The 18,671-nt window shown below is 40.6% G+C and overlaps 1 protein-coding gene across 3 annotated transcripts in view; it reads left to right on the top strand.

Annotated features, from left to right (window-relative positions):
* The window catches only part of ITPR2 (inositol 1,4,5-trisphosphate receptor type 2), a 268,127-nt gene that overhangs the window by 226,831 nt on the left and 22,625 nt on the right, over window positions 1-18,671 (top strand). For all 3 annotated transcript variants that reach the window (XM_072875513.1, XM_072875504.1, XM_072875494.1), the window contains 7 exons: window positions 47-222; window positions 1,542-1,706; window positions 3,876-4,071; window positions 6,159-6,251; window positions 11,083-11,210; window positions 13,043-13,208; window positions 14,480-14,640. In XM_072875513.1, coding sequence (XP_072731614.1) covers window positions 47-222; window positions 1,542-1,706; window positions 3,876-4,071; window positions 6,159-6,251; window positions 11,083-11,210; window positions 13,043-13,208; window positions 14,480-14,640 — 1,085 coding nt within the window. The remainder of the gene's footprint in view (window positions 1-46; window positions 223-1,541; window positions 1,707-3,875; window positions 4,072-6,158; window positions 6,252-11,082; window positions 11,211-13,042; window positions 13,209-14,479; window positions 14,641-18,671) is intronic.

Genomic DNA, 18,671 nt, shown 5'->3' with positions numbered 1-18,671 from the left:
CTCTCCAAAGATGCCTTTCTCAAATCTCCTTTTCTCCTCTATACAGGCACGCTCTCTCCGCTGTTTTCACTCCTCCTTTGGATAGCAGTGGCGTTTTGTACAGCAATGCTGTTTTTCATCTCCAAGCCTGTTGGTATTCGACCCTTTTTGGTGTCTGTTATTCTCAGGTCTATATATACTATAGGGCTCGGTCCTACCTTGATACTTCTTGGTGCTGCTAATGTAAGTACTTAAAAAGCAAGCAGAATTTCCCTTTCAGCAGAAGCAGAGATATTAAGGGTCTCCTATTAAAAAAAGCCCTTGATTAGAGCTGTGCAAAGAACTTCTTTTTCTGGTTCACTGGTTAAGCCAAAAACATAAATCATTTCCAGTCATCCCGAAACAGCAGTATCAGCAAAGTGGGAAGCTAAGAAAAAAGCTGTTTTGGTTTTGTGCATATGCAAATGCTTTAAAAATAAAAACAATATGAAATTTAAAGAATTATTGCTGAATAAGAGGAATCAAATTTACAGTTTCTTATGTTAGACGAATAATTTTCTCTACCAATACGCTCAGCAAAATTGACACAAATTTGTGAGATGTTTGTCAGCTTAAATCTATATTTTTGAGAAGAAAAAAGTGTTCAAAATTAAAAATTCTCTCAGCCCTTTTCCAGATTTCTTAACTTACGTCTATGTTTGCATGTTTACTGAGCTTGGCAAGATATACAGTCATATACATAAGTCATCTATGCAGATTTCTGCCTGACTGCTCCAGCTCTAATTCACCTTAGCACCAGGCAGCAAAGTATTGGGCTATTTGCCACTAGTTCTGTGAGAATTTCACATACTTAAAGCTACCCAGACATATAGTCAAAGGTAAAGGCAAGTAAGCTGCGCTTGCACGTGTCAAATTTGTGAAAGAAAAAACCATGTTGAGTCCTCATTGCTTGTCCTGCACTACCAAACAGGTGAGGTTAGCCCCTTTCGTATTTACTTCTGCACTGCTCACGTGCAGGCAAAGCTCAGGAGCAATGGAGAATCTGATGCTGTTGCTTAAATGCTGTACTTCAGAAAAACCCCCAGTATTTTTTTTTAGGGATTTTATATTGAAAAACATGATCTAAACGAAATGGTAGATCTCACACACACCCCACACACTTTCTGTTGTGTTACTATTGTTCTCTTTGTAGTAGCATGCCTAACTGCTCTTACATAGTCTCGGATCTAAACTCAGAATTGTTAGGAATTCACTCCCCAGTTGTTTTTGTAGTGCCTTATGACATTAATCCCACCCTGCCTACTGGCTAATGTTATAGAAATAAATCACAATGTAATGAGGCACAGTGCAGTGCTAGAGGGGTGAGGTACTTCCACTTACTCTCGTGGGCTTGTTCCCAGTACCTTGGGAGTTCAATTTCTCTCATCTGACTCCAGCTATCTAAAAGTTGAGCATTTAGTCAAAGCAACCTATCTAGACTTTTCACACACTGCAGCAATACAAACAATAAATAACAGAATTTGTCTGATGGAGTATACCTCGCCTTTGTTTTCCCCTCACAGCTTTGTAACAAAATAGTGTTTCTGGTGAGCTTTGTGGGGAACCGTGGAACTTTTACCCGTGGCTACAGAGCGGTCATCATGGACATGGCTTTTCTCTATCATGTAGCATATGTCCTGGTCTGCATGCTGGGCCTCTGTGTGCACGAATTCTTCTATAGTTTCCTGGTAAGTATGTGCTTCTGTGGAGGGGAAAAGTTTGCAAAAATAGAAAATACCGTTACCCATGCAGCTGTCTTCAATTTCTTCCTGACAATCAAGCCAAATCATGTGTATTTTTAGCATGCCGTTGTGTTGCTGCCCCTTAGGAGCTGCTGTTTTCATTAGAACCTGTTTCTGTTAGGACTTATTTTATCTGTTTTAGAGTTGAAAGTTTGCTCATTTCTTTTTAGACAATCATCATACAGCCCACTCCTTTCTCCCTCCCTTTCCCAGCATACATATATTCTGTGTACGTTGTTCCTATATCTAGTGTCAATCATAATCTCCTTGGGACAGGAGTTGTCCACTGGTGTGTGCATCGTACTTATATCAAAGGATCCCATTCCTCAGTTCATCTTGCAGCCCTAATAACAACAACAAAAAAACTACTTGGGAAATAGGGATGGCATGCCTCTGGTGTAGCAGGAAGATTCATCACTTCAAATGTATCCCCTTTCATTTTCTTTTGTTGCCATTACCCAGATGGAATGCCTTTTTATAATATGATACAGGTGCAATGAAAATGAATCATACAAAATTATGCTAAACTCAGCTAACTGCTCCCTTCATGCTGAATAGCAGTAAAAGGTGTACTGCTCTTGTTTTCTAATCCTTTTGCTTTATACCGGAGCATGCGAAACTTGTAGGGAGACTGACTGAATTGTGGTCATTTACATGGGTTCACTTTCCTGTTGTATTTTTCTCAGCTTCCTGAAGAGTGGTGAGCTCCCAGCATTTCAGAGGTGTGTTAAGCACACGAAAATTATCAAGGGTTCAGTCCTTACTTTGGTAGAGCTCCTGTTGAAGTCAGGTTTTCCAGATCTTGACATTAAAGTCAGTTTCAAAGTTCGGGCAGATTTCAAAGGAGGCAAGATTTTGTGGTTGTAGCTGCAGCACACTTTTCAAATGGATGTTACTCTCCTGCTTAAAAAATGCATAGCAAATTATCTGTTATTCCTCCAGTGAGTAAGGTGATCTCTACCTTAAAAGAGTTTCCAAAGTGCCAAGTAGTTTAAGAAACATTTTATGTACTTACTTTTTTCAGTGAGCGCTATTGACAAATGTCCATGATTCATGGATGTTATAACTGTTCATGTTCCCAAGTTACTTCCAGGTGTTCACTTTGTAGTGGAAATATTCTAAACCCTAATATTTTTTCCTCATATTAAGCTTTGTCTTGTACAGAATGAATGATAACTGTCTTTCCTCTTTCTTCCTTTGTTATTAATCCTTTCACAAGGCTGTGGATTCCAAATCTTGTGAATTGTGACTAATACCTTCTTCTGTGGACCATTTTGATAAATCATAGTGTGTCACTTTATATCTGTAATCTGTGTGTTTTGAAGTGGAAATACATACATTATAGATAAGGTCCAAAGCACTATAGAACATCAATAGAATTGCAAGAGAAAAAAACACTATAGTTTCTTGAAAAGCTCTTAGCATGTTTAATTGCTATTTTAGGCCTTTGACGTTTAAAGCAGTATTATCTTAATGTATACTTTTTTTAAAGTTAAATATCAGGAAAGCATGTAGTGCAGGGTAAAGAAGAATAGAAGTTTCTAGTTTTATACAAACAGTGCAATGAATTTAACTTTGTCCTAAAAAGAGATGGCCCCGATCCTTGTACACATGAGTGACCTTTAAATGATGCCATGAGCCCAAAGAAACAATTTACAGACATGTAATTACTTGCATACATGAGTGCATTTTTGAGTTGCAGCCCATGCATGTTTATCAGATGGGAGATAACATGAAAAATTAATTTGTAGATGTAGATCCATAGTATGAAGACCCTGTTTTTAATTTTAATCTAGCCTGGTTTTGAACATGGGGAAACAATGGATCTTGTTGGTAACTGTTACCCACGTCTAGATCAAGCTCCTATGTAATATATACTTTGTGGCTTTGGATTTTGCTATAATCTATCTTAAAATTTAAAATTCCGTGCTAGATTTTCTCCTCCTATAAGCATGTCCAGCTCCCACTGAAATCAGTGTGAATTGTGTGTTTATGAAGCTGAGAATTTAGAACATGACTAGATGTATGTTTCAGTAGTTCAGATTGTTTTCCTATGTAGCATCTATATATTGCTTCATTTGTATTCATTTTTCCTCGATTCTCTGCTTTTCCCAGCTGTTTGATCTGGTGTACAGAGAAGAGACTTTGCTAAATGTGATAAAAAGTGTTACCCGGAATGGTCGTTCCATTATTCTCACTGCAGTGCTAGCACTCATCCTAGTTTATCTCTTCTCCATCATTGGGTTCCTCTTCTTGAAAGATGACTTTATCATGGAGGTTGACAGATTGAAAATCAGGACCCCTGTTGCAGGTATTGTTTTTTATATTAAAATTTGCTTCCGATGTACCCCTTTTCTGTCTGTCTAACCTAACTTTGCTCTAAGGAAATTTAATTTTTTTGTTTCTATCTGTGGGAGCAGAACTAACTCTGGATACCTTAGGACTAAATTAAGTCTCTGAGTAAAATCTAATGTGTAGGGTTGTTTTAGGCTAGGTTTATCTGTTGAAATAGTGAAATCTAACGCTCACACTTGATTTACTACCTTTTCTTTTCTATCTCATGCTAATATAAAAAAAAAAAATCTAAATTTCCTAAGCATTTGGAAGAGCAACTCAAAGTGGATTCTATTGGTTCTCTATTCACCTTAAAAGCAGCTCGTAGTAGTTTCTGTGTACTGCGTGAGGCATGTGATCTTAACATGTTCACTAGATGTATTAATTTGATTACTTTTTAAGCTTCATCCAGCAGAAATTTATTACAGAATGCACACTTCTGCTGATAGGAGATTTCCTGGACCATCTTTTAAATTCAGTGTGTATTTCATGAACATCACCATTAGTGTATAATCCTGGCTTCAGTGAATCATTGGGAGATTTTTAACCACTTTTAAAAGGCCAGGATTTCAACTTTCTGGAATGAGATATTTTACCAATGTGGATAGAGAGTTACAGACTTGCTTTGCTAGAAAAAAAGCCAGGTCTGGTCTGTTGAGATCTTTGTATATGCTGCCAACCAGCCTGCTGGGAGCATGGGCAGAGAAGTAACTGTCTGCATAGAAATACCTGAGAATAGCTTGTGATTAAATTCACAGAGGCATGATTTTCCCAAATGCTGAGCTCTTCAGACCTGTACACAAACACAGAACAACTAGTGGGGTCCACCCTGGCCTGTGTGCACTCAGTGTTTGCCAGCTTTTTCCTAAATTTGTTATTTCAGGACCTAAAGCACACAAACAAGGCAAAGCTCGTTCAGAACGCATGGGCATGGTGTACTCATGTAGCTGTTTTGATACCATATGAAAAAAAAGGAACCTGACAGATTTCTTTAACTCACCTTGCTTTTTGCCACTGATCATCTTGAAAGGTCTAAGTTGGCTTATATGTGACTTACCATTCATTTTTGGGACAGAACTTACGATCTGAAGTTTCACTTTGAAAGATAATTGTGGCCATCGTAGAAGAACACATGCGAGCCTACACGCAGCACTGGTCTGGTCCAGTGCAGTAGTTCCTGTGTGTTTATGTTTCTTCTGTTGCGTTCTTGGCAGATTTTTGTGGTGTGGATATATTCTTGCTGGCTTTATACATTGCCATTCCTGATCAAAAACTCATCAAGAAAATATGCTGATGATATACTGATGGAACATTATGCATCCCAAGACAAGTGCTTTAAATTTTTTCTTTATAAAGTAGCACAAACAGAAAGTCAGAGCACATTTTTTCTGTGTTACACAGATTGTCTTAGACTGTTACTTTGGTTGTATGATTTTGCCTTCGTTTTTTTTCTCCTTAAACCTTTTTGTATCTCTGATTTGAAATGCAGAAAATTGTTGAAGATGCACAAGATAAAATTGGTTTGATAAAATCAAGCTGATGTACACATTTACCCACTTTGGGAATGTTAAATTAGTGTTTTACACGAACCCATACATATTTACAAATGAGTACCAAACTGTGTTATAATCCTTGAAAACTCTTAAATATTCTACATTCAGGATAACTGAACATCAGCTTGGTGTCCTTCTTGTCAGCTTTTGTGAATAATTTATCTAATGGTTTTAAAACTGACATTATTTTCATATCTGACAGTTGTTTCTTGCTTTGAATATATTTTGTTCTAACCAGAAGTAGCAGCATTTGATGTAGATTCATTAATTTCAGGAGATGAAATGGGAATAGCTGTGATATATAGTAAATATAAAACTGTGGTTTTGTTCCTTGTGATTGCTTTGAGCTGTTGAGGCAGACTGTTTGAGGAAGGAGGAATTGGTGGTATAATTTGTTCTGCTTTTTCTTCTCAACTTTTAAAATCAGTGATTCACTTCTAGAAAATAATGATTTAAAACGTTGTATTGATGCAGTATCTGTCTTTTTGTCCATATCCTGCTTTTTCCACAGGTATTGGTGAAGTCCCCACTACAACCCTCACATCAATGGTGGGAGCCTGCGCAAAAGAGAACTGTTCCACAAGCATCCCAATTATTAACCCAGGTTAGTACAAAAGTTCCCCCAAACTGACGATCAGTTAGAACAGAGGGATTTGTGTGTTGTTATTGCGAAGACTTTTGCTAGTGTGAGGAGTGATGATCATAGTTGTAAGTCAGAAGAGCTCAACTTCCGCAAGGCTTGGAGCTTGGTTGGCAGCTTGCCTTTAATGCGAATGCTTCCCACACCTGATTTCCAATTGCATTGACATTAATTCTGTTACTAAAAGAGCTTGCTGAATCATTATGCTTTAACGTACAGGTCGCTTCTTTCCAGCTGACTTTGCTGAGAGAAAAAGCTTGCTGCTTATCTGCAGCATCCTCACTTGCACACACTGAGCCACTATTAGATTCATTTAGGGCCACATAAGTTGATTTTAATGGCGCAGCATATATCAGCAAGCTTTTGTGTATACTTTTTACATGCTTCTAGGCCAAGGTTGTAGAGTAGCCAGAAGACCTAGGAGCCCAGATCCAGGATCAAGTTACTATGTCTTAACAAGTTACTGTGGCTCAGCTAAGCGCAGGCAGCAGTCCATCTATGCATTCTTAGCTTGTGGCAAATGCAAGGAAATGCAGACTGTTGCAAGCTTTTCTTGCAATACCCAAGCTGTGTTGCTTCGTGCTTGTGGCAAGTGAAGAGCTTAATTGCTCTGGTTCAGCAGATGAGTCCACCTGGTTTTACTTTGATAACTGCATTATGAATCTGATCTATATGGTTGGACTAGATGACCTTTAAAGGTCCCTTCCAACCCAAACTATTCTATGATTCTGTGAAGGATCCTGTCAACTTTACATATGCTCAGTCAAAATAAAAGGTCTGACCAGTGTATCCTGCTGGGACAGTTACCAGATACCAGTTACCAGATATTGGGTCAGGAAGGAATTTTTCCTAGATGAGGCTGACAGAGTGCTTTGCCCTCTTCTGTAGTTTCAGGCTACAGGGTCACTTGGGAGTTTTGTTGGCCAAACACGCTGCTAGACAGGGACCTTTGATGGTGGTGCAACTCCGTCTGTCCTACTCTCTTCCTGTGGCACAGTCCAGTTGTGATGGTTGGTCTTTCACTACAGATGTTAAGTTCATTTTAATGTGTTGTGGCCTTTGCAGTGTGGGTTTGTGCACAGCAGATGGTCTACAGGTTTAAAATATTTACTGCCACAGTTACCTGTGGTTGCTGGGGGCTGAAGCTGAGGACATAAGTGGTCCCTTCCTATCCTGTATTCCAGTATAACGCTGTTTCACAGGCCTTATTCTTCCACTACTAATTTTTGAGTTTTTAGGATCAAGGGTGTCGGGGAGAGGGCTATAAAAGTAGGCTTTTTCTCCCCAGCTGGTGTGTAAACAGGCCTCATAAACAACATGGGAAGCTGTCTGACTAGATAGAGAAAACAGTCTAAGAGCTATTGGCAAAGCTGCTGCATTCAAAGAGTAATCAATCAGTCAGAAGAGATGCAGTGTGGCTTTTGCCAAGCTCTTTAAATGATAGAAATCTCACATTTCTTATTGTTTGAATACTGTTTCTTTAAAATTAAACAATGATGAAAGGGGGCTATACAAAACATCTGAGTGCACTGTCACTTAATCTTGGAGAACTTTTATTAATCCAGTAACATTAAAAAAACAACATTCAGCAAGAACAGTCTTGCTCATCTTAGCTGGTGAATCACCTGTCAAAAAGTAGTGCTCTGCCTTCAGTCTTCTCCTGGGACAGATCTCTCTCCTGGCAAAAGCGTGAGCGCAGTGGAATGCAAAGGCAGTTCAGGCTGAGATTTGGTGGGATTCACATTGTAGCAGCATGTAGAAGTCCACAGCTGTCTGTAGGAAACATAAAATGTTCTCAATGTCATCTCAGGTCCAGAGTGGAGACATAAATACGTTGCTTTTCGGATCAGATCACCGCTAATCATTTGTTCTGGTGAGACTGTGCTTCTACCTTGAATTTCACTGGTTGAACATGTGCTCAGTCGTTGCTCATGTTGGTGAGGGAGTTAACTTGGGAGCCAGTCTGCTCCACTCAGAGAGCGTCCCCTGTCTACAGCCTGCTTCCTCACTGCTGCACTGAGCTGTCAGCATAAAAATATTTTGTCTCATCTCCCTCCCACTCTTCACTCCAAAGGCATTTCTGTATCACTTAATCTTTGCTTGGTGAAGCACTTAATTACTTAAAGGAACTTCACATCCTATAGTATGTGGCTCTTTGCACTCTGTAGCCCATAAAGATCTGTGCTAGAAAGGTGCACGGATATCTGTTTGTAAAAGGGGACATTTTCAAAGACTCCTTCCACTCCCAGGTCTGGTACCGCGCTGTGCAAGTTCAGCTAGATCCACGTGGACCCTCGTGTGTCTCCCCTGCCTGTGCTTGTGTTGGGCGATCAGGCCCAGAAGCCAGGTAGCTGGGGGCCATCAGATGAGGATCTTTGAAGTAAATCTTCCTATCATCCCACTTACTACCCTGTGATTAACATTGTGGGGTGGTCTTAGTACTTAACCTGCATTAACTTTGAATTAAACTTAAGAAGAAGACAGCCTACCTAATGCTGTCTAGCCACTAATGGGCCACTCACCAGACTGGAGCTGGTTGTAAATAAAACCCCCTGAACATCAATTAGTGTCGACATTGGGTCCTTAGCAACATTTCACCTACAGATCCACTCCTTTTGGTAGTATGGGCATAGTTTGTGTTGACAGGAGATGAGTCTAGGAAATGAGCGCTGCTGAGCACCAGGGCAAACCAGCTGGGGCAGAACATGTGCCCGTGGGGTTATCCAGCTCCCAGATTGAAGGTAGCTCTTGTTGCTCCACATCTGGGAGTGGAAGTAGAGTAGACATACAGATGTCTGTACACTCTCCACAGCCTACATTACTGCAGTGGAGGTTTCTGCCAGCTTCAGGCTGCCTGCTGTCTGATTCTCTGGCAAAGAGCAACCTGAGCTTGCTCTTCTGGATGCAACATGGGATGCTGATTCTCTGTGTTGGAAGATGTGCCAGTCAGCTGATGACTGGTATCTTGCGTCTGGGCTTGCTCTGAATTTGCATCTTGGTGGACATGGAGAGTTGTGAGTTAGACTTCCTAGCAGGTAACTCTCTGTGGTGTTGCAGCTTCCTGTTCGCAGCCCTGGTGTATCCTCACCGTTCACCAGAATCTGACCATCTGCTGTTTCCAGCACATGACCCTGGTCTTGTGAACAGTGAAAATCTTGTTCTGTAGTTATCTAAAAGAAATAGAACCTGTGGCTTGTATAAAGGTTTTTAATTTATCTTGTGGATGGTCATCTTGTCAAGCACAGATATTAGCTCAAAAAAATTGATGGAGTAATGTTTGGACGAGGAAATAAAGGGAGGGTACAAAAGCAGAGGAGGTGAATTGGTATGACTAAGGTCATAGTGCTAGTAAAAAATTTCCAGATGTGACAGAGAAAAAAAGGTTTTATTGTTTCGATCTTTTCAGTTTCAATATTTAAGCATTTTTTTAAAAAAATCTGGAGTTATTAGTGGTAGTAATGTGTGTAATGACCGTATAGTTTAATAGGGAAGTCTATCCTGATGTCTGCTTTTGCTTTTCTTTTTACTCAGAGTTCCTTAAATCAGGAGTTCTTTCTCATTTAATTTGCTTGTGTAGCAAAAGCAGTGGTGGCAAAGGCAGCAGATACCAGCTCCGTTCTGCAAATACCAATCATGATGCATACACCGCAATTTGGGAACCCACGTTTTAAATCCAAATTGCTTGTCTGTAATGTGAGTGCTTTCAGTCAATTCAATTTATCAAAGTCTATCTCAGTGCCCCAGATGTGGTGGTTTGGGGCTGTTAAATATGCTGTTTCAGTTAACTATCACAGCAGGATGTTGTTATTTATTAAACTACATTACAATAAGTGCACGAAGCAAACCAAGTGAGAATCGCTGCCTTCACTGCTTAAGCAAACGTATCCCTAAAGAGAAAGGAAGGCAGGAGAAACAGCAGTCACAGTCCTGACCCTTCAGTGCAAGCCAGCAGGACACGGGGAACAACTCAAGCAGGGCCCTTCAAAAGGAGGCTGTTGATGCAGCCACAGCATGGGGGTGAGTGCATGGTGGGAGGAATTCTGGCCGGGGCAGATGAAGTCCCTCCAGGGACTGGTGTTCCAGCCCAGCTCCTCTGCACGTTCAAATATCGCCTGCACAATAGTACCCTCTGTGGCTCAGCCAAAACCACGCAGCAGCTCTGCAGCAGAGATAAGAATAGAATCCAAATTTTCAAGCTGAGGTCAGGGAGAGTCTTTCATTTAATGTATATCAGACCTGTGCTTGGGCACATGTGCTAGTGGAAAGATCATGGACGGATTTACCCGCATAAAAACCAGCCCCTCCTTAATGATTTGAAATGCTAACATGACTTGGCTTGTACATGAGTAGGTAGAGGAGTGATTTCACAGGAAGACAATCCTTTTACGAATGTGCTTCTAATTCTGTGTTTATATTGCTTCTCCTGTATGTGTCAGCTGCGCACTTAGGAGGCCCACTGAAAAAGCAGTCATACTGAAACCAGTGGGAGTACTTGCAAGGAAAGGGGTACTCCTGTGAATAGAGATGGCAGCTCTGGGTCATTAACAGAGTTACTGGTGGGAGAACTGCTTGGGATTTTCTCTGTCTCTCTTCAGGCTAAGTATGCCTGATGTGCCTAAGTATGTCACCAGCAGCGATGTGCAAATGGATAGGGATGATCAGTGAAATTCTAGCTGAAGAATATGAAAGGCAGATGTGTATTGCAGTTGCTTTCTCTAATACAGAATTGTGGCTTTGTTTGATGAGTGATCGTTTGATGCTGTGGTTCCTAAAGCTGCTGCTTTCCTGTTCGCAGGTGAAGAGGAGGAGGATGGAATAGAAAGGACCTGTGACACCCTGCTCATGTGCATTGTGACCGTATTAAACCAAGGCCTGCGAAATGGTGGTGGTGTGGGAGACGTGCTCAGAAAGCCTTCCAAAGATGTAAGTGTTTTGGCTGAGGAAATGCATTACTCCCTGTGCATCTCATGAATGCCAAAGTCAGTTTTTGGAGGTTATAGACAGTATTTGTATGTAGTCTGCTCTAATGTCACACAGTTGATTTATCCATGTAATTTTTACATCCCAGATGGAATATTTAATGGGAAGAGCTAAGCTTGGTGTGATGATGATACTTGAAGAAAGAAACTCTAGGTAGTAGTTTACCCCTTCTGGAAAACTGGAGCGTATTGTAACCTTCCAAGCGCTGCTAAGAAGTGTTGCTGGATTGGATCACTCTTCTATTACACTAAGAATTATAAATGCAAACTTTTGAAAGGGATTTATTGATGAGTATATGTCAAGACTCTCCACTGTAGTACATAAGGTGTATTTTTAGCTGAAATTCAGCATGGCATCTGCCCTGGAATAGGTCCTATTGTTTACTTGTACTCAACTAGCGTTGCAGTCAAAACAGAATTTCATGTATCGTGGTATATGTCCTCTTCCAGAAGTTTCCTCCAAAATTCAATTCACTTAAGGACTACTCATACTATTTGGGTGGTTTTATGCATTTTTATTTAAGTTCAAGAAGAACATCATAAATAAAGGCCATCTAGCAGCACTTTGCTTGGTGACCCACACTATAACACAAGGATTAAATTCACAAGTAGGATCTCAGTAGAGTTCCTACTTGTGAATTTAATCCTTGTGTTATAAATAACTTGGATCTGGATGGAAGAGCTCCTTGTGCTGGTAGTAGGAATCTAGGTCCTATCTCATAGACTGGGAGGTTCTACAGGAACCATAGTCCATCCCCATGAAGTCTGTAAACACTCACAGACTTTGAAAATAACCCTTGCCACTTAGCAGTTATTTAATGCTAACCACATTAAAGCACTTCACAAAGGGTAGCACTATTATCCCAATGAATGGGTGGAAAACTGAGAAAATCAGTGACTGCCAATTCAGTATCATGGTGAAGAAAAGGCCTTGGGTTTTATGTTCCTCCTCCTTGCACTGAGTGTAGTCTCCTGTTTGCCACAGAATAACTTTGCTATTTTTAGAGGTGTCAGTGGGAGTCCAGTCCAGCCTTTGCAAGAAGGAAAGTAGTTATGATGTAAAAACAAGAGTGTGATGAAATTGGGAATATGAGCACTTCATGTGTGTGTGCATGCATGTGTGTATGTATGTGTGTGTGCATGTGCATGTTGTGTTCCCGAAAGACACAAGCTTGGTCTGCCCTCTGTGAGCCAGCTTACAGCTGTATGACTGCATTAGCACGGTGCTAAAACCATGAACATACCCTGCTTGGGCACAGAGTATAGTAGCCTGGCCTTGGCATCACGCAAGCATGCTCCCCTGGTTTCCAGTTGTTCGGTGTGCAAACTTGGCATCAGTCTGGAGTATTCCACAAAGACATACCGTAAGCATATCCCTGTATGCCACAAGGCAGTATTAAGAAGAGGTATCATTGCTCTCAGTGGGTACTAGAAACTGCATCTCCCTGTTTCTGTACTGGCAAGGTAATTATCTTCAATCGAGCACTACACTAATGCATCTACACTGCATCCGGTACACACACTAGTCTCTTCTTCATGCTGTGTGAAATAACGTAAAGGACGACAGGAGTCCCAAAGCGATAAAAGCACATGAAGCCAAATCTTCTTTGCTTAGTCATGTAGGTAGTCCCTCTCTCTTTCTGTGAGTAAGGCTAGCAGAATTTGGCATATGAAAAGAAAGATGCCTAGTTTTGCTTGAGCTAATGTGAAAATGTTGTTTAATATTTTAGAGGTGTGCTATTTTTATATCTTATTGCAACCTTATTATTGTTTCAGGAGCCCTTGTTTGCTGCGCGAGTTGTTTATGATCTTCTGTTTTACTTCATTGTCATAATTATTGTTCTAAACCTAATCTTTGGAGTCATCATTGACACATTTGCTGATCTCAGGAGTGAAAAGCAGAAAAAGGAGGAAATACTAAAGACAACCTGTTTCATCTGTGGTAGGTGTTACTGAGCTATTGAGACATTTGGTGGGGAAAGGAGTAAAATGAACTACTCCTCAATAAATAAAGTGTGAACCTAAGGGGTGGTTATCTTCTACAAGGAAAGTCTGTAAAAATGTCAGAGTTTGGTTCCAAATTTATTCCCTCTCAGTAGGAAAAAGATTTGGTTTAGGAGTCAAAAGCTAGCTTTGCTAAGAGGTGGCTTCACAGTCTCTACCCAGGATCTGAGGGAGAAGAACCATGTCTCACACTCGCATCATCACCACTAACGGAGATGGTGCAGCTGCTGACTTTATTTCACAAAGCATGATGCAGATGAAAGTACAGCCTGCTATTTCACAGGACAGTGCATTCCAGAAGGGTAACAACGGCAAAATCCGCCTGTTTCAGAAGGTGATGTGAAACAGGGAACAAAAGAATTAAATGAAAATCATCCCTACAAAACCCACAGATAAATTGCACTTATTTTGAGGTGCACAAAGAGGGGCAGACCTTCATTCCCCCAGGGGACTTTAGAAATACTTTCTTTTTTGTAGGCTGGGTGTTGTTTCCATGGTTGTACTGACAGGGATGAACGTTAGAGCAGAGCACAACCGCTTTAGTGTCTGTGGAAGGCTCCACAAGAGATCCAGGGAGGAAAGCCGTAACACTGAGGCAAACATTTGTGAATCCTTTCCTTCCTCACTGTGGTATTCTTCTTCAGAGATTTGACACGTTACATGAAAAAAATAAAAACGTCTTATGACTACCGCTCTGTAAAGACTGTGACTACAAAGCTGCAGAGAGTCACCCTCACTGCCAGGTTTAAGCACACAAACAATCCCACTGCAGCTTAAGTGGGACTATTCACATGCTTGATGCTAAACGTGTGCATAAATCTTTGGAAGATCAGGACCTAGATTGCACGCTGTGTGCTTACCGGTATACATTTAGAAAGAATCAGAGCCAACACTTGTAAAGCACTTTATAGCCCTCAGCATAGAAGGCACTGTAAAACTGTAACATATTTATTATATTGTTACTGTTATTAAGAGGAAATATCAAAAAAGAGAACAAACGCCGCACTGAAAGAATTCTGTCAGGAATGCCTTCTGGCCTGGTATTTCTTGCCTGGCAGTTACTGTATGCGGTTATAGTTTTTAAATTAAGATCCTTCAAATTTATGATCCTTTAAATTAAGTTGGGTTCCTTTCTCTAACATATTTAACAGATTTGGGTATTTTTATGTTGAAGATTATTTTTTGCATTATGTTCCTGTCTTTTTGCAGGACTGGAGAGAGACAAATTTGATAACAAGACCGTTTCGTTTGAGGAGCATATAAAGTCAGAACACAACATGTGGCATTATTTATACTTTATAGTTCTTGTCAAAGTTAAAGATCCAACTGAATACACTGGCCCGGAGAGCTACGTGGCGCAAATGATTGTGGTAAGTCAATTTGGGCACGTGCTTTATGCAACTGAGAGATGCTCCTTGCAGCTAGAACAGAGAATATCTTTCTTTATCCCTCTCTCTGAACAATAGGAGGCATCGATCTGTATTTTTAAAGACCTTTTCACATGTCTTAGACAGTCTGCAACAAAGCCCAGTCTTAAACATAATGAAAAAGATGAAGGCACAGGCCACAGTCTCCGGTTTGGCGTTAGCGCTCTCATGCTCTGTGGGTTCTGCTGCCTCATTAGCCAAACCAGGGGCAGAAGAGCATGCATCATAACATCTGCTGCTGCTCCGGCTTTGTCCAGTATCTCTGGGCTGCTGTCCAGAAAAATAACGTCTCCTGCTGAACAGTGAAACGCAGGGTCAGTGTCGAGGGCTAGTGCTTTTCTCCTATGACTGCTCTGAACAATCTATTGAAAAGACCAAGAAGAGCTGCTGCAGGGATTTGAAGAGCTACAGAAACTGCCTCGTGAAGCAGTGAGAGTATGACTTGGATTCAGAGAGGGAAATTTGGTGACACTGGAGCAGAGAGATGGTCGATTACATTTCATTCCAGCCTGCTACCAAAGAGGATTCGTTCTGGTGAGAGAGAGGCATGGATTATCAAGGCTGCCCGGCTTGGGGCTTCATTTTTGAGGAATTCTTCCTACCTGCTGGGATATTCTGGTGCAGCATTTTCTTCCTGTGGACTTCCTGGCAGGTATTGCACTGCTCAGGGCCTGTGCCGGGGTCTGTGGTTGCAGAGCTGGCCTATGTCTGAATCCCAGAGGAGGGTGTAACCAAATGTGCATCAGGCTTTGCTGTTCATGCATTTCTGGAGCCACATTTCTTATTGAGAGTATCTGCTCTGTTATCCTTCATAGAGCCTTTGATTATACATACTACCCAACCTCACTAGTGAAGTGCTGGGTGCCCTTTTAGTCCTCAGTTTAGCCAAGGGGAAGACTCTTCTCCTTTAACTTCAGCTGTCTTCGCGTAGGCACCTGGCTTAAATCGATCCCAGCTCCCTGCCCTGTCAGTGCAGAAAGCTGGGTTATTTATCCTGCCTTAAGACAGGTGTCTAGGATAGCTGAGGTGACTCACCCTGGCATTGCTTTTCTCACTCCATTGAGAACCTAAATGATTAGTTTAGACAAGATGCCTAATTGGGAGCTGGCTAAAGTTAGAGGAGATGACTCCCACCCACTACGCAGGCTTATGCAGAGCTTACCTTGAAGAACTTGCATTAGTGGAACGGCTCGTGTTTAGACAGGAGTGCATGCTTGAATACTGCGATGAAATGGAGCTTTTGTAAGTGCTATTACCACTTTTAGTGGTATTATATATATATATTATTATTGTATTATATTGGTATTTACCAATATACCATTATTATGGTATTATATTATATAATATATAATATATTATAATTTATCGATTATAGTATATTATATTATATGTTATAATTTATTAATATTATTAATTTATATATATATAAAATAACACTTTTACATGGGAAGGTGGTGTGGCAAGTGATGGGAATTCAGTGCTCAGGTACAGAGGAACAGGCTATGTCCATGGAAATGTTGAACCATTAATCTCATTGCCCAGCTCAGAGCATTTATACTGTTAGGCAGTAATGGATCTATACTTCTGCAGTATGATGGGCGAGATAGAAAAACTAAAACAAATGCTTGTATCCTCTGTTCCATTACAGGAAATTATTCATAGTGGCAAGTTGTCCTCTTACACATGAAAATATTTTAGGTTATCTCAGAAATGCACTTTAATTTGTGGAATCAGTAATATCTCCAGACTCTAGGGCTTGTCTCATTTGTCTATTCCTTCTCTACTCCTCTTCCTCTCCCTGCAATGTTTGTATGATTTTAAACTTTGCAAGCATGTATGTTAAGTATTAATGTTTCATTCCAGGAGATGCATTAATATTCATAGTAAGTGTATTCATCCTGTGGCAGCAGTGGTTTGACTTTTCTGATGTAATTCACTCAAGTATTTTACGTTTGCATTAATGGTGGGAACTCCTGTTTGAATATCTAAAATATTAACAGAAAAGCACCAAAACACATGTGACCTCAAGCACTGAACTGATTTCTCAAAGCCCCTGTTCCTCTGTGGCAGAATGCTGGTGGTTTAAGTGGTTAGTAGTAATCCAGATTTTGGGATTATTAAGACCCTCTGAAGGAAGGCTTGTTTTTTCTGTGGCTATATATAAAGGTAATGGTTGCTCTGAATGATGGGAGAGGTATATATGGACCTAGCGTAAGGTCCATATATGGAAGCGTAAGGTATATATGGAAGCGTAAAGCTTCCATGGAATGGACGAGGAAATGGAGGAGTGGGTGGAAAAAAAGAGGAAAAAAATGTTTGAGCAAACTACAAGAAGCTGGTGTGGGATTAGAAATTGTATCTTTGTGTAGTTTAAATTCCCTGGTACAAAATCTAGGGAAGGTGTGCAGCAGAAATACTAGTGCTGCATAGCAGAAGCAATTGGAACTGCTTAAGTGAACAAAAAGGGACTCATTCTCTTGGAGCCAGAGAGATTACTGTTTACCACATGGTACAAGGAATATTACGAAATGAAACAAAACAATCTGACTGGAAGAGTGGAATATTCTGAAAGTATGATATTCAGCTGGAAGAAGAGATTTAGAGATACAACTTTGCTTATGACCAAAAGAAGAGTCAAAAGGAAAACACTCAGAGGTAGTTTTGCAGCTGTCAGCCCTATGAGCTGATGTAGTGTATGTGCTTGGTGTGTTTCAAACACAGCATGATAGTAATGAATGTAGCATGTGAGATGTACTACATTCCATGCAGAAATTAAGCTTGAGGTATGGTTTTTGTCCTGAAGACAGAGAGAGAAGCTGATTCAGACTTTGTGACAGACTGAAAGCTGAGCGACCATTCTTGTGATGCTGGGAGAGGTGACCAAGTCCCTGGTAAGAGACCAAGTTCTGGTTAGGATCTGGCACAAGAGAGGGAGACTTCAAATTAACCTTTCGCAAGGGAACTTGTGCTTGCCAGCGGAACTGACTCATTGCTGAATGAGGCTCACTGGCGGTGGATGGGAATGCGAAAAATATTTATAAAAGTAGGGTGGTTGGAAGAACAGGGCAGTCTCAGGACCTCTTTGAAGGGGACAAGGTGGAATGAGATTTTATATTTCAGGTGATACAGAATATGACCGAAAAAACTCCATGAATCATACTCCTGGAAAAGCTCTCTTAGCTCTACTAGTTTTTATTATGATAAGGTATGCCTTTTATGGCTGCTTCTGTAGCTTTAATGGATCAAACCCAAACTCTGTGTTTTCACAGCCAGATTACTTAGAGAGAATTTCTACCCAAATCCAATCTTCAAGGCTCAGATTCATCCTTAAATACACGTAGGTCAAAATTTTGGGCTATGCTGCGGTCACTTCTTTAATAGAAAGTAGGGTTTAGCTCCAAGTATCATCCTCACTACCCCTACAACTGTAGTTAGGAAACAATTATTATTTGTACTTGTCTACTACTGTCTTGCAAAGTATTGCAAAAAGTAACATTGTAGTGCTTATCAGTATTAACTAAGCACAAGGGAAAACATCTACAATTTGTGATAGCCTCTTTTCTCCATTGCCCAGACCCATTAGGACCCAAAAATATGACTGTCTATATTATGACTCTCCGTCTTTTTTATGTATCATTTGTCCAGCAAACAATGAAGCATCTGGTTTTGAAGACTTGCTGATAGCACAACTGGAAAAAAGCAGGAATACTATGGTTTTCTTGTTTTGGAATATTATTTGAAAGGCTGGGTGCCAAGAGGGATGGGAATTATTTACGCATCTAACTTCACTTTCCCAGTTTTCCAGTTCAAAAGGGGGAAAGAAACTTCTAGGTGATGTTGTACACACCCCTCACTCAAAGGCAATATTTTTGCAGGTTTCCAAGTTCACTTGTATTTCTGTTCCAGGGGTGTCTTGTTTCAAGGCATTCCCATTATCTTGCATGTTTCTGGCCTCAAAAGACCTTGGGGCAGAG

This window comes from Ciconia boyciana, chromosome 1 (assembly GCF_034638445.1).
Source record: "Ciconia boyciana chromosome 1, ASM3463844v1, whole genome shotgun sequence".
Classification (NCBI taxonomy): Eukaryota; Metazoa; Chordata; class Aves; order Ciconiiformes; family Ciconiidae; genus Ciconia; species Ciconia boyciana.
Note: the sequence above shows the minus strand (reverse complement) of the source record. Positions and strands in the feature narration are given on the sequence as shown.